The sequence below is a fragment of the Ostrinia nubilalis genome, chromosome 24, assembly GCF_963855985.1.
Source record: "Ostrinia nubilalis chromosome 24, ilOstNubi1.1, whole genome shotgun sequence".
Classification (NCBI taxonomy): Eukaryota; Metazoa; Arthropoda; class Insecta; order Lepidoptera; family Crambidae; genus Ostrinia; species Ostrinia nubilalis.
This window is the reverse complement of record NC_087111.1, coordinates 5,782,618-5,798,165: the sequence shown is the minus strand read 5'-3', so window position 1 is coordinate 5,798,165 and position 15,548 is coordinate 5,782,618. Positions and strand designations below refer to the sequence as shown.

At 35.4% G+C, this 15,548-nt stretch overlaps 1 protein-coding gene across 1 annotated transcript in view; it reads left to right on the top strand.

Moving 5' to 3' along the window:
* The window catches only part of LOC135083925 (T-cell leukemia homeobox protein 2-like), a 40,849-nt gene extending 31,409 nt beyond the window's left edge, over window positions 1-9,440 (top strand). The window contains exon 3 of the mRNA XM_063978682.1: window positions 8,820-9,440. Coding sequence (XP_063834752.1) covers window positions 8,820-9,117 — 298 coding nt within the window. The 3' untranslated portion in view covers window positions 9,118-9,440. The remainder of the gene's footprint in view (window positions 1-8,819) is intronic.
* The last annotated feature ends 6,108 nt before the right edge of the window (window positions 9,441-15,548 follow it).

Below are 15,548 nucleotides of genomic sequence, written 5' to 3'. Positions count from 1 at the left end.
CCGCCCCGATGTCTGCGCGCGCGACTTATAAAATAATCAAGCCGACATTCCTAATTGCTACGTTTGGCTTATTTAAGGCGAGTTTAATTGTGCCCCGCTTTATCTAATTATAAAGACGAGCCTTAACTCGGGCGGCGAATTGGTAGGGATGGGGCAGTTATCGGTATTTTTGTCGACAATTTTATCGATAGCCGTTAAATATTTTTTTGGTGGAAATTATGTGATAAGGTCATTGTTTGCAATCACAATTTCTTTCTTCATTCCTTTTATTACAGCGGGAATAACAGAGGAGGCTTCTCCTGTTTTATGCAAAAAATATAAATTTAAACTGATTATTTATAATGTAAACAATTTCCATATTAGCTGATTTATAAAAATCTTTTTTGTTATACCGTTAATTAGATTTTAAATATAAAGTATAGTATGGTATTCTTTGTTGATGGAGACATTTCAAAGTCATTGAAATACTGTCAGCCAGATAACAAATTGTATTTTCGATGCAATACATTTTATCGACAGAGCAATCGACTACTGCTCACCACTACCCCGTACCTCGTACATTACCGTTCTAATAAAGTTCTTGGTACGATAATAGACTTAGCGCTTTGTTCAATCATTCATTATCGTTCTCCAGAGTAATTAGAGCCCTCACAACTCGTTATAACGCCCCCCTCCCTTAGGTTAACCCATTCATTGAGGGGGGGGGGGAGGGGTCTACCTTATTGGTCGAGGCTACGGGGAGGCCATATATCAGTCTAAACTTTGAATTTAACAGAAATTAACTTTATATTCATACCATTGTCAGTTTAATGAATTACAAAGTCGAAACTTTCTTCGCGAGGAGTTGAGAGTAATTTTATGAGGCATATTGTTTTATGAGGTATGTTGTTTTATGAGGTATGTTGTTTTATGAGTTAGATTATTTATCCATGTTGTATATGTAAAATATAATAGTGTTGTAGATAGTGTTTTGTACATTCGTCACAAATTGTATCTGGATGCAATCTATGCATCTCTATCATAGATTTAAGCCTCTGATTAGTTGAAAATCAATATTTGGACCTTTCGAAGGTTTTATTCTTCAGTTGGAATCAAGTTTGAGCGACATTTCAGACCACGAAACTATAGCTTTAATTTCGAATCAATCTTAAAAGCTCGATTCAAACTCTATAGCAGGTTATTGGTAGAATAGCAAATTGTTTTTTTCTTTTGCAACAACACTCTCTCAACTCAACACAGCAAATTGGTTGCTGTGTTGAGTTATTCTTTAGTGTAGATTCATCCTTATTGCTCACCGTCTAAAAATGCATTTATAACAGGACACGAAAACTCAACATGTTCATATTGTTCATCATGCCCTGTTTTAACGAAACAAGAAAGTATTAAATGGGTGAATATCCCAAACACGTTTTTTACGCGGCGGAGCTGAGAATCGATGGGAGAAATGTAACTAGAGCGATGATTTTTTTTCTGTATATAGTTTATACAGCGTTTTACACGATAGCAAAGTCTTCAGGACAATAGGTAGTTATTTTATGTACTAAAAAAATTTTCAAAGACCCAAAATCTAATAGCGGTGGCGCGTCCTAACTCTATTTCTACTCATAAATTGTGTTATTCCTTCTTTCTCGGGGATTCTAGTAATTTAAAAATAGTATAGCCATAAAATACATTAAATAAGACTTCCAAATGATATGAAAGAAATGTGATATTTCACATTTTAAGTGTTTTAAATAGCCTTTCAAAACTGTCCCACGAAAAAAAGCAATTACAGTGGCTCAATTTCGACACTCTCTTACTTCTCCAAAGAAGCTTTGAGAGACGTAGAGTTGTTCTTCCCTGCATCACTCAGCTATGTCCTCCTGATCGGGCTATAAAGACTTGCGACTTGTGGTATTGTTTTTCCAGCAGACCCGTAAATATTAGTATCAGCGGCACAGGAATACAAAATTTTTCAATTTCGCTGGCAAGTGTATGAGTGAAAGCTACTTACTTAGATGCTAAACGATTCTTTAATATGATTAAAGTTTGGTGTTTTGTTGTATCTGCATACAGAAATTATTGATCAGAATTATAGTTTACTTTATAATTTGAATTTTGTAACAGTTTTTCAATTCCGGTGGCGCAATTTCGGTGGCTCCGGTGGCGAATCTATTGCCGGAATTGGTCTTATTGGCTCTGGAGCATTGTACCTAGGTCTACTAAGGTCTCAGTCATAACTACAATATCGTCAGTGAATCGAAGTTGTGTGATGTACTCGCCGTATCTTGATACTGAGCTCGGTCTAGCTCAGAAGCTTGAAAACCTCTAAGTGGGAGGTAGTGAAGACTTTAAGAGATTATGGTGTCTCCAACTCTGAACCCTCGCAGCAATCAGATAAGTTTCGAGTTCTGATCTTGGGGGAGGGCTGATATGATGAAGTTTTCATACAAATACTTCAGAAGTTGCATGTATCGACAGTCAATTTGACGCCATTAAAGAGACTGTAGCACAGCCCAGGTCTTGACCGAATCGAAGAAGGTACAAAAAGGCCAATAATAATGACTGATTATAGTCCTCAGTCTTCTGCATAATTTGACGCAGCATTAAATATGTACGTAGTATTACAAACGTCTTTTCGAAAATGAGGTTGTCTGGGAGACTGGATGTTTCAGGAAAAAGCTGCCTCACCTGACTCTGGACCATCGCCAACGTCCATTCCATTCCAGTCTCTAGCACCACCACCATGTCTTATTTTTTGGTTTATCGACCAATAAACATGGTGGTATTTAAGAGAACTTTAGTACTAGCATTCCATCTGATTTCATAAGCTCAGTTGTGATTTCATTATCTCCTGGTACATACCTTGTTGTTTTTAATAGGGCATTCTAATCTCACTCAAGCTAAAGTCTAGGATATCTTCGCTAAAGTGTCGGAATAATCTCGATCTTCAGCCTAATTACTAGTAGTGCTTCTTGATCTCTCCTAGCAGCTTAGGCATTTACCAAAATGGTTCTGCTATCCTCGTTATTCATGTTGGTATATTCAATTTGGTCCTCCCAAATACATACTTTCGATTTATTACAAAAAAATCGTCTCTACAATACACTTTGTATCAGCGTGAGGACTTGGATAGCTATTTATACATCGATACTAAGCAGAATCTTAAAAACAGATGAGAATAGTCCTGAAACTGCTAAAATTTCCCTAGTCTCGTAGGTTGCAATCTATTCTGCCACTCGAGATGAAAATTCGTGGGGCTTTGGAGCTGGATTGGCACTGGTCGTGGCTTAGGCTTCATCAGTCGACAGCTTTTGAGCATCTTTTATTCGGCATTCTTCTATTTCGGTGATGACTTCTTCTTCTTCCTCGGTCCCTCACTGATGAGGATCGCAACCGCAGATAGTGTTCCTTCATAGACTGCGGTCATAAGCTGTGTGGTGATCGGAGAATGCAAATGTGATTAAATTGCCTGTTCGTCTAAAAATGATTACTACATTTTGATTTTTGCAGTACTATTAGGGTGCAACTCAGTACGCTTTTACAGTTCTGGCATCTTTTGCTAGGCCTTCTCTCTCTATGAGGCTGGCTGGATTTAGTCCTCCGTTTCTTAATTGTACTACTTTCATCTAGCTCATTGTCGCTAGGTTTGCATAGTTTTCCGTTAAATTACCCTGTCACAATTAATATGTAATGTGTTAGTTCAGTAGCTGGTATAGATCTAGAAATATCTTCATACTTAATCTCCAGTTCGCATGGTCTTTAGCGAATAATTAGTTGCGTAATTCTGAGTATAGGATAGGTATGATACCATCATGAAAACTTGGGACCAATATTTTTACTTATGGAAGATAAACCTAACACCAACCTGGGGCAGTTGGTCGCCCTCCTGGGACTAGAGTTGGTTTCTGGGTTTGAGGGTCATGTATGATGTCTTTGTGATGACTCTAGAATAACGGGGCTGTTGGCGGCTAGAGCCAGAAAGTTTTGGATTTGTTCTCTATGGAGGGATTTTGCCGTTATCACCATGCTTAACTGCTTGGTAGTTCCAGTATGGTAGTATAATACCCGGAAAGATGCTGCAGCCCACCCTCCAGTATTTTGATTCCTTAGTCGGCTATTACGACTCATGTGGGAAGATTTGATGCTTTTTTAGGGTCACAACACAGGCCTGAATATTGTTTTTAATTATAAACATCTTTACTGGATAATAATACTTAATTGATTACAAATAAATAAGTAATTTGAGACAATCATCCGTAACATTCCGAAGTCCGCTGTATAAATAAATTTCGGTGGATTGGTTCTTAATTCCGGTGGCTCAAATACAATTTCGGTGGCTCTTGATAATTTCAAATTGACATATCTCGAGAAGTATTAATAATATTTTGATCTCTACCATATCATTGAATAATACAAGTTATTTACTATTATTTCTGCCACAAAAAAGTTTTGGAAAGTGGAAATTAAAATTCGCCACCGGAATTAGGCAAAAAACGAGTTTGTTGATATTCACCCAAATGTGATACATACATAATTGTGTATGTCGCTCGCTACTGTAGGTACGCTTATTGAGACTGGATAATTTATAAAATGCTTACATATGCATTACCTTTTAGGGACTTTTACTAATGAACACTTATCCTTAAACGGCAGATTATGAAACAAAAATTACGATAAAATCTACAATAATTGAGACAGTTTAAGTAACTGATAATCGACTAAAAGGTTTATCTGAAGACTGGTTTGGGTAATACGTAACCTTACTGCTATGGTTTTAAAGGTCAGTTTATGAATGCAAATTAATGTAAACAGGACACTCAGGAGTAAATGGTATCTTAATTAGTCTGACACAGGCGCTTGAGCTTAGTAATGGAGTATTATCGAGACTTTAAGTACAATTTAAGTTATTCAGCTCTTGTATCTGAAGTTATTTTTTATTTAAATTAGAAATTATTTTATTGCCAACACAGTTGTCCTCTCAATTAAATGTATTACTTTCAGTTAAGACAATTTAACTTATATTTTTATTTCATTCCTGATAATAATCTAATCTAATAAAATGTATATGAAGAAAGACAGCTTCTAGTTGTTGCAATTCAGGAAGGTGAGTGAGCTTTACATGTGTGGTGGCTCCCTACTGTTCGTTTTTCAAAAGTTTTGATAGACATTACACTAACCGTCATGTGCAGTATACGTACACACACAAGTAAAGCTCACTCGCCTTCGTGAGATGCAAGGACTATAACTTAAGTGACTTAAGTGACTGTATTTCCGTGTCACTATTTGATACTTTTATTAATCCAAGATATTCTATTAATTTATTTATAGAAATGTCTTTCTTTAGCTAAGTTTTGCTATCATTAAGTTATAAACCGTTTTATAAACATTCTCATTACAAAGATGCTCATATTTATTAAAGTTTAGATTAAGAAGCTTCCACTTTGGGCGTTAAATTTTAAATTAAAGTGACGCTTAGCTGAAGTGTGTTCACCCCTTTTAAGTAAAGGCCACTAAGAGTTAAGTTGTTCGGGTGTTTTAGCAACCGCCACAGAATTAGCTTACTGACATTTTAGAATACGATTTATTTTATAGCTGATACTGGTTTGACATCGACACCAGACACTGGTACTTAGTGTCTGGTGTCGGTGTACCTCAATTTAATGTCATCATTACATTATTGACTGTTAGAGTAGGCGTACACCGTTGATTTTTAGTTGGCCGATAGTTGTGCCCGATTTTAATTTGTATGAAGAATCGGCCAAATCGAATCGGTGTAGTGTGCGTACCTACTCCCATACATGCCCATACTGATCAACTGCCCGACTAAACTATCGGCCGACGAAAAATCAACGGTATGCACCTACTCTTAAAGTGCGACATGACGACATACGTGGAGAGAATTAGTCATTACTGAAGGAAAAAAATACCCTTTGGATGATTCTTTTGGTGGGTAAATTATCAATTTTCAAAACTCCTGGATGTTTCCAGATAAAACTTGATAAATGAATGTCTTTAGTAAGTCGAATTCTTATATTTAATATTACTATTACAAGCTCAAAATTTTGCCCATATCTTCACTAGCCACTTCCAGGGAACCGTTTCTCATCGTTTAGCAGTTCAATATTATCCAAGAAGCCACGACTCGTTGGCCAACTGGTCCGGGCTTAGATTGCGGTCGGCGTTTGCGGTAGCCTTTGTTATTATGGGATTATTTACGGCGAGGAGAACCATGACGCTTCATTGTTTGAAAAATAAATTGGTGACGACAAAAGCCTGAATAATGTAACAACTTTGGGTTGTTAGTAAAATATTTTATATAGTAATTTTTTATAAGATTTCTACATTATTTTCAGGAAGTTAAGCTAATTAAGAGTCAATTTATCTTTGCATAAATGTTGATCTATTCCAATAATTCAAGTATTTATTACGCATTTTTTATATTAATTGAGTAAAATTAATATAAAAAATGCGTAAATTAATTAAAACGTTAATCTAGATAAAATTAATAATAAATAATAAATTAATCATTTCAAAAACTAAATAAATATAATTAATATTTACTCACAATAAAACTCAATGTGCTCCAAACACCAAAGATTATAATAACATCCATATACACTACCTAAACAATCTCAACGCCATCCGTCGACTTGTGGTCGGATAAATCCGGCTTGAGGCATAAATTATGCATTCGCAAGGCGTTACTTTGAGAGCGAGTCTACATCGCCACCAAGTTCCAAGTTTATAGCCACAGACGATGTGCTTGACTCTAAAGATCAACTTGATGGTATCCTGCAACTAAGTCAAGTGAACGACTTTCGTGAAACTCTGCCTTTTAAGTAATAAATTGCATAGATTGTTTAGAATATAACTTAAAACGCTGAGTACATTTAATACATTTTTTTAATGATTTCAAGTGTAAAATAATACTTCTTTTAAAATTACATAACTTCATTTTAAGCGTCAAATTTTGAATCACAGATGCGTTTGAAATGACAATGTAATAATGTTCTATCAATTTCTCAATTCGCAAATAGATTAGATACTAAAGTTTCAACCACACGCACCTGTGCTCTGCTAATCTGCTGTCGTCATTTAAGCCCAATTAAGTAATTGACATAAATCAGGTTAGGCCCCTCTAACTGGCATTCCTAAACTCGTGTATATTTAACGGCGTTTCAGTAGCTCCCACTTAAACTCGCGGTCGATTGACAACGTTAATTGTTTTAATGTACTTTGATACGAGCGGTTTGTGTTGCTTTTCAGTCTGGAAACTAATTAATATTAATAAGGTCTCTTTTAGAATCTTACTTGAAATAAGCACAAAGTCGTTTGACTTGAAAATTAAATAAGTTTAAAGGTGTTCAATCTTTCTCACCTATTATTTTTATTCCATCTATTTAAAATAATATATATCTACACACAGTCCTTATTTTTCGACTTTTGAATTATCCCCGGGGCACTTTCTCATTCGATTATATACCTCTAAATATGAAATTAGCTTTTTTTGTTTTTTTTTTGGTTAAGATTTAGAGGTCGCTACCAGCTGTCAAAATGTTTACAAAAGCTTTGAAGATCTTAAATCATGGTTTCATAATTTTAAGTGCAAATGAACATCGCATAGCTAGAATAGACAATCGCTTCTTGTCCCCTTCTCCCCTCAACCCCTCTTCTGTACCGACCATGGTACCGACGCGTCGAGATACTAACAAGTAAACTCTTATATCTTAAAAATAATTAATTCAAATATGTACATTGTACATAATATCTTAGTTTATAGCAACAACAACAATTTTGTAATATTTTTATTTGGCTTTGGCTTTAAAAATAAATGAATCTAACAAATACAGATTTTGTGTTTTTACTTAAATTCAAACCTTGGTAGCGACCCCTAAATGTCTTTTAAATATTAAAAAAATAATAATGAAAGACTTTCATATGGTATATATTCAAATTACGTGGTGCCCCGCAAAATATAAGAAAAACATTTTTTTTTCGTAGGAATAAGGACCACCCTACTACACAGTAATGTTATAAAGAGGAAAGATTTGATTGTTTGTATTGAATAGGATTCAAAAGTAGGTACAGGGCGAATTTGAAAAAATATTTTAATATTAGAATCCTACATGATAATATCTGATGAACATACTAACATAGGCGGTACAAATAGCACCGGATCGACTAGTTGTTAGTTAAATAATTATTATTTTCACTTTGAATACTTTGAGAGTATCCCCGATTCATTGATGAGTTATCTCATATCTCATTTACTACTGAGCTAAATCTAAAACATATCAGAATATATGATCATCATTCGACATTACATGTGCTCAATGTTTAAATTCTATCATCCTATGTGAAATATTCAGCGAATGGGATCCATTACATTATGCAAGACGCCATTAACTCTGCACTGAACTGACCACTGATGGCTTACATGGGGTTCAGCCGTTAATTACCCATTGTGTTGCTTCCGAAATTACATTGTGGGATTCTGATGAAAATCTTTATACGGAGTAATTATAAGTTCTTTTAGATCTAATGATGGTTGAGATTTAATGTTTATTTAGATGTAAGAACGCAGTTAATAGATTTTACATAAGATCTATCTATCTTCAATAGTTATGATTATTTTGATTATTTTTTTCGGCTTACTAATAAAAAGTTACAGTTCCATACTAAACGTCTCTTCGAAGCACTTTTCAACGAGTGTATTTTATATTTTTAATAGCAAGGGGGTATAATATGCAGAAATATTCCAAGATATTTTTAATTTTATCGTAAGGAGGTTAATTGTGGTTAGATAACCATCTTTAACACTATTTTCTTTGTTACAGACGTCAAACAGCTGAAGAGAGAGAAGCAGAACGTCAAGCAGCGAACCGTTTGATGCTGTCTCTCCAAGCTGAAGCGCTGAGCAAAGGCTACATTCCCGAACCTCCTCCGGGGGCCACGCCGCTGTCAGCGCTGCATTACCAGAGTCAAGCCAGCAACGCGCCAGCCCCACCCTCAAACACCGCTTTAAGCGCTTTGCAAAACCTACAGCCGTGGGCTGGAAACCAAAGCGGCTTTATAAACGCTCCAACAACAAATGCGCCTACGCATCCTCCGCCTGTAGCGTCGCCGATATGTTGAAATTTTTGAATTTGGATCCTACATTTTGGTTTGAAATAAACTCATAGATTGTCGACTGATTTTTGACAGATCGTCTTTACACTTGACAAGATTGACATAACTGTGACACTTATAACTAACTAAAAGTTTAATATTGCAGCTAAAATCTGTTTCATACTTAGTTTACACCCAAAATGTATGTTATTTTGCCCTTTTGATTTTTGCATTCCAAAAAGCCATAGAAATAAATTAATTAGTTCAAAGCAATGTACTTACAAAAAATAATATTAAAATAAATTAGAAGTTAATTATTCGATTAAAATATCGCAAATAATCCTGTAAATTTTTATCATAATGATATAAAAACAAGATCATTTCGCTACGATCAAAAGTTTTGAATATTAGGTACATCTTGTAACTAAGTTTTTATTATAACTTAATAATGTACACTTATTTATAAACTAAAGTTCATTTTATACGAAATCGATAAATTGTAAATATAATTACATCAGTATTATTATAATTATTACACTTAAAACTTACTTAATTCCTTCGTCAAGTAAGAATGCTATATTCAATGGTAATATCTGTAAAATTTTACATACATAGCTTTAAGAAATTCTATATCTAGCATACTTTGTAAATATACCTAGTTATTAGCTTTTATCTCAAAAAATGAATAAATATTAATAATGCACGCTTTTAAAATAGTTATATTATAATTTCACTGATCTCTTACCATTCCGTATATTTTTGCAACTGAAATTGTTGTGTAAGAATATTGTTTCATATTTCTATATTTATAAATGTATCAACATGATTTACATAATTATATGTATTGTATTCGAATGTGATGTGATCCGTAAATAATACATCTGTTGTGATTTCATCTTTGTTCATTACTAAAATATAGAGTTACTTAATTTTACAATATCTCAAATGCTATGCTGGATAAATATATTTTAATTTCTTTATTCATATAAATACGATATACGAGTATTATAGAGATTATACGATACAGTAGTAGTATTGGAAGAGGCATTGACATTAACAAATCAAATCGTATAATATTATTATTAAACTAATTAATAATTAACGCGTTTATTGTATTCGTAAGAAAACTAGCTTATGTGTTCCTATTCATTTCTTTTCAGTTATTCATAATAGTGTTTTTAGATATTTTCAGAATACCTGAACCAAGTCTTATAAAGTTTTTGATATAAAATCAGAATCAATGTCTCTTTCTCGATCAATTGTGCTTAATTTAATTAGTAATCTAATCAATGTACCTGTAAATATAATTTTAAGTCAATAAAAATAAGTGCGTAGCTCAATTATTTGGAATTTAGAGACTCGTAAGAAAATCGAATGTATAAACTATTGAACGATTTCTTTCCCAGTGCTGGGCACCCAGATATTGGAAGTTTGAATAAAATATTAATAAATATCAAGTAATCGTTTTTATTGTTACCACCCAACATTAAGAAAACCTATAGAGCTAGATTGGGCGCCACGATATAAGCTTATCGAGGAATTTTATCGATATAGACGATTTAGTCCATAATTATTAAAAGAAAGAAAAAAAGATAGATTTATTACAATGGACATCACACAAATACAGGCAATTACATAGACATAACAGTGGCACATAATAAAGGAAGAAAAAATAAAAACAAGAGTAAACTGAGCAGTGCCACCCATTCACAAACAAGATGCCCACTGCAACGGGACCCCACTCAGCATATGCCGTGGCCCACGGTGACGAAGGCCACGGCGCTGGTCTTGGTATTGGTCTTCCAAAATCGATTTGAGTGCATCCTAACTTGGCAAAGTACCTAAGTAATATTCTAAATTATCTGCTCAACAAAATTTTAAAATCAAGCTATTTTTAAAGAAGAGCATTAAAAGTATAGCGACAGCACATCAAAACACAATGTTCATAGCAATATAGCATATATTACCTTCTAAATATAATTATTCAGGCTAGGTTGCACCATCTTTTACTTTGACGTCAAAAATTTGTTAGACTATGGAGTTTGACAGATTTTTGTATGGACAAAAAACACCGGTTAGTTAAAGTTAGGTGGTGCAACTCAGCCTTTTAAGATGCCACGGCAACGAATATCGTTTGCCACCACTGTGTAAAGTTTAATGTGCTTATCGCATTGTCAAAAAGATTAAAAAAAAATAATTGAGGGTACTTACCGCTCGTCTGAAATCAATCAAAACATCTTATTTTAATGCTATTCTTAGGTAATTCATATTTTATGACTTTTTAACAAAAAATATGAATAAAATAATACAGAAGTTCATCTGAAGATTATCAAGCTTCTGGTGGTTTTAAGGGGTTATGCAACCTGCTACTTATTTATAACACAACAGGTAAGAGTAGGCGCACGCCGTTGATTTTTAGTTGGCCGATAGTTGTGCCCGATTTTAAATTGTATGAAGAATCGGCCAAATCGAATCGGCGTAGTGTGCGCACTCCCATACATGCCCATACTGATCAACTGCCCGACTAAACTATCGGCGGACGAAAAATCAACGGTGTGCGCCTACTCTTAGAATCAAAGGGACTGCTGTTACTGTTACATTTCCCTATAGTTAATATAACTTAAAAAAAAGTCAAATGACAATCTAAAATGATATATTTTTTACGATCCAACAATTTAAACATAATAGAACAGTAATCGTTTTGAATCACAAGGTCAACCGTGGACAGGAGTCTCATAGCTTTCTAAACTGTAATAACGCCAAATTGCTTGTGTCTAATGCCCAAAAAAATAAATAGTCTAACAATTGACTTTAACCACTTTAAACGGAATCGATTTCGCTTCGTTTCCGTCCAAAACGGTCGATTTGTCGGCGATTTGTGTCGCCATTAAGGAAATAATACAATTTTAATGTTCGTCTTCAGTAACTATTGTCGAGAGCACATTAAACTATACATTTTGATTCTAAAATAGGTCTTATTCCGACTACGTAAGATGCTACAAAGTTCAGCTTGATGTGATGTTCGTACGTGACTACCAAGCGCCGTCATTAGGACCTTTGTCTCAAATTGTGCGGTGAATCATGTGGGTATCGAATTATCATCATTGTGACGCTAACGTCTTTTATTGGGATAATATAAAATGATTTTGATTTTAATTCGGCATAAAACCCATTTGTAACGTTGTGATGAGTTGAATCTTTCGATGGATTTCCAGGACATCAATCAAAATCAAAAATATCTATTTTAGTTTTAACAAATACAATTTTATTCCTACTCCAACTCCGACTGCACACTACGATGGAATACCTCATGAAGGCTGATGATCCACAGTGCTGAGTTGTGATCGCCAGATGGAAGAAGAATCTTCAGCCTTTCCACCGATATTCACTGATGGTAAGTAAAATTTATCCCATCAAAAACAATACTTGTCAAAAAAACCAAGTCTCGCAACTCAGTTGTTCTACGGTAAAAAGTTGTGAGATCCATGTAATACCAAGTCCAGGCCAGGAAATCTTTAACGTTTTACATAAATTATTGACTTGGCCATCGCACTAAATAATTTAATTTACACGTGTTTTCATGCGATGGCCAAGTCAATATATTTATGTAAAACGTTAAAGATTTCCTGGCCTGGACTTGGTATTACATGGATCTCACAACTTTTTACCGTAGAACAACTGAGTTGCGAGACTTGGTTTTTTTGACAAGTATTGTTTTTGATGGGATCTCATTTCTTTTTGTATTTTGTAGACAGCAGTTATGTATCTAGAAAACTGGACCGAAATTGAAAAATTTTACTCGACTTGGCGGTTGCACTACCGTGCCCCCAAATCTCATTTCTTTTTGTATTTTGTAGACAGCAGCTATGTATCCAGAAAACTGGACCGAAATTGAAAAAATTTACTCGACTTGGCGGTTGCACTACCGTGCCCCCAAATATTTTAGTTTTTCCTTGATTCATACACCAAACACTACTTATATTCCAAATTTGAAGCTTCTAGGTCTGCTAGAAGTGCCTTAGAATTTTGATGATCGGTGAGTCAGTCAGTGAGTCAGTGAGTCAGTGAGTCAGTGAGTCAGTGAGTGACAAAATTAAGTAACTTTGACCCGTTATAATTCTTAAACTACTGGTTCAAATTGAATGAAATTTTAAATATACCGTGTCTTTACAATGCCTGCATAGCTAATGAAAATTCAGCCTTCTAGTTTTATCCACAACGAAGTTACAGGCGGTCGAAAATGGCCTGAATTGCTTCGAGAAAAGGATGGTACGGCCGTGCCGCTTTTTTGCTCGACTTGGTGGGGGCACTGCCGTGCCCCCAGATCTATATCTATAAAAGCGAAAGGTCACTTATTGACTGACTCACTCATCACGAAATCTCTGAAACTACAAGAGCTAGGAGTCTCTTTTGCATGGAGGTTCCATTTAGAACGTAGGTGCTCACTAAGACGCACAAAGTCGCGGGCGGCCGCTAGTTTTGTCATAAATTAGATGTGTAATTGCTAAAAATAGTACTATTTTTAAGTAGTTATCAAGACCTCACAAGCGTCAGCCTCAGCAGAATTGCTCTTACCCTATACTTACCATAAAATTAACTAGAAAAAACTACTTCTCAATAAGTTTCAAACGATAGGACGATTGCGTGACAATTTTGTCACAAATTAGTTCCATAATGAGCCGCAAGGGCGCGCTGAGCGGGAGTCGAACCCTGAACGGAGTTAATCGCTGTGGCGTGCAAACCGCTATGCCATTGATATAGAAGGGGCGGCTTGAATTGGCCACAATTTTTTGACAAGAATGGCAGGTAAGTGACATTAGCACAAGACGTGAAGAGACGTGATGACGTGTGGTGCACAGCTGAAAACCCAAAAATAAATAAGTACTTATCATGTACTAGTATAATAGCTTTTAGATTTTGTATTATAAAAATTAACGTCACGTGTAGGACACCCTTAGCACTCTACCATTGCAATGTCATCATCTAGTGATTTGCACCGGATTCCATTGTCAGTTGCGACTGCAGATTCAAATCTTGCACGGGCCTATTGCCACCTCTCGTTCCCACCGCTGCAACTCCTGTGTAGCCGGGATCTACAGCTTGACTGCCAATAAAAACCCAACCAGTTAAGGTCAAGTTACAAAGTCAATCGTACCACCCCATAAGATGCGACTTGTACAGTCAACAAAAACTAAGCGTCTCTTGTCATACCGTCTTGTACAAATTATGCTTTGTTTGCTTTAAACTAAATAAATAAATATTGGCAAGTTTAGAGTGAGTTGGATGGTTTAAATCATATATACCAATTCTCAGCAACCTTATTACTCCACGTCGTCTACAAAAAAGACATGAGCATTTTTGTGAGCAATTTGTTCGTCACGCCATGTCACAGGCAGATCACTGTCATACAGAATTGAAGTAACATTACAGCTAAAATACGTCTTTCGAGATTAATTGCGAGAATAAATTGAGATAACCTCCTTTACTAAGTATAGACTCAAAGAGCTTGTCAAAATGTACTAGTGATTTGATAATATTTGGCTGAAAGTGAAACAAACAAATGTAGCGTTCGCGATAAAAGCCTTTACATAGAATTATGTATTTATATGACCCGTGCAAGATCAAATTTTCCCTTTTGCGTCTAAGCTTCGTTTGAAGTTAAATTAAAGCACGTCCACTGCTGACAAAGAATTTCCACAACGAGTTCTGCGCTGCCCGTATCCAGGTGTTTCCCATAACCTTCACCTGATGTCGGTCTACCGAGAGCTATGCTTGGTGTTTCCGTGATCGAATCAGAAATGAGGAAATCCATAGGAAAACCGATATTATTATTAGTTATTCTTAATTATCATTGACTCAAGCAGCTCTATTATTTCTTGATTCCCAACTAAACCACCTCAAAGTTCTCGCTCACCTATTTTATTGAGCGACTCAAGAGTATAACGTTTGTACATTTGTCCCTTAGTCAACTTTTGCGCCAACAGTCACTTACTATTAGCTATTACAAACGCAGCAATAACATTTCTTCGTTTCTAACCACCTCGAAATGTAGCGTGCAGTATCGTGATATAAACGCTCACCTAGTATTATTTATTGAGCGACCCGAGCAAACGGCAATTAGCCGCCAAGTAAAACTTGAGAAGAAAAGATGTTCGTACATTTGTCTCAGTCGCCTTTTATTGTTGCTTACTAGTAGTTATTTCTGGATGAATATCATTGACTTACAAACGCAGCAGTAACATTTCTTGGTTTCTAACCGACTCAAAATGTAGCGTGCAGTATCGTGATATAAACGCTCACCTAGTATTATTTATTGAGCGACCCGAGCAAACGGCAATTAGCCGCCAAGTAAAACTGATTAGCCGGGTATCAAATGTAATCCGGAGTTGACTAGCAATTTGAGGGGACGGGGAGTGAGAAAGGAGGACGCGGCTTTTTATTTTAAAACGTACCCAAAA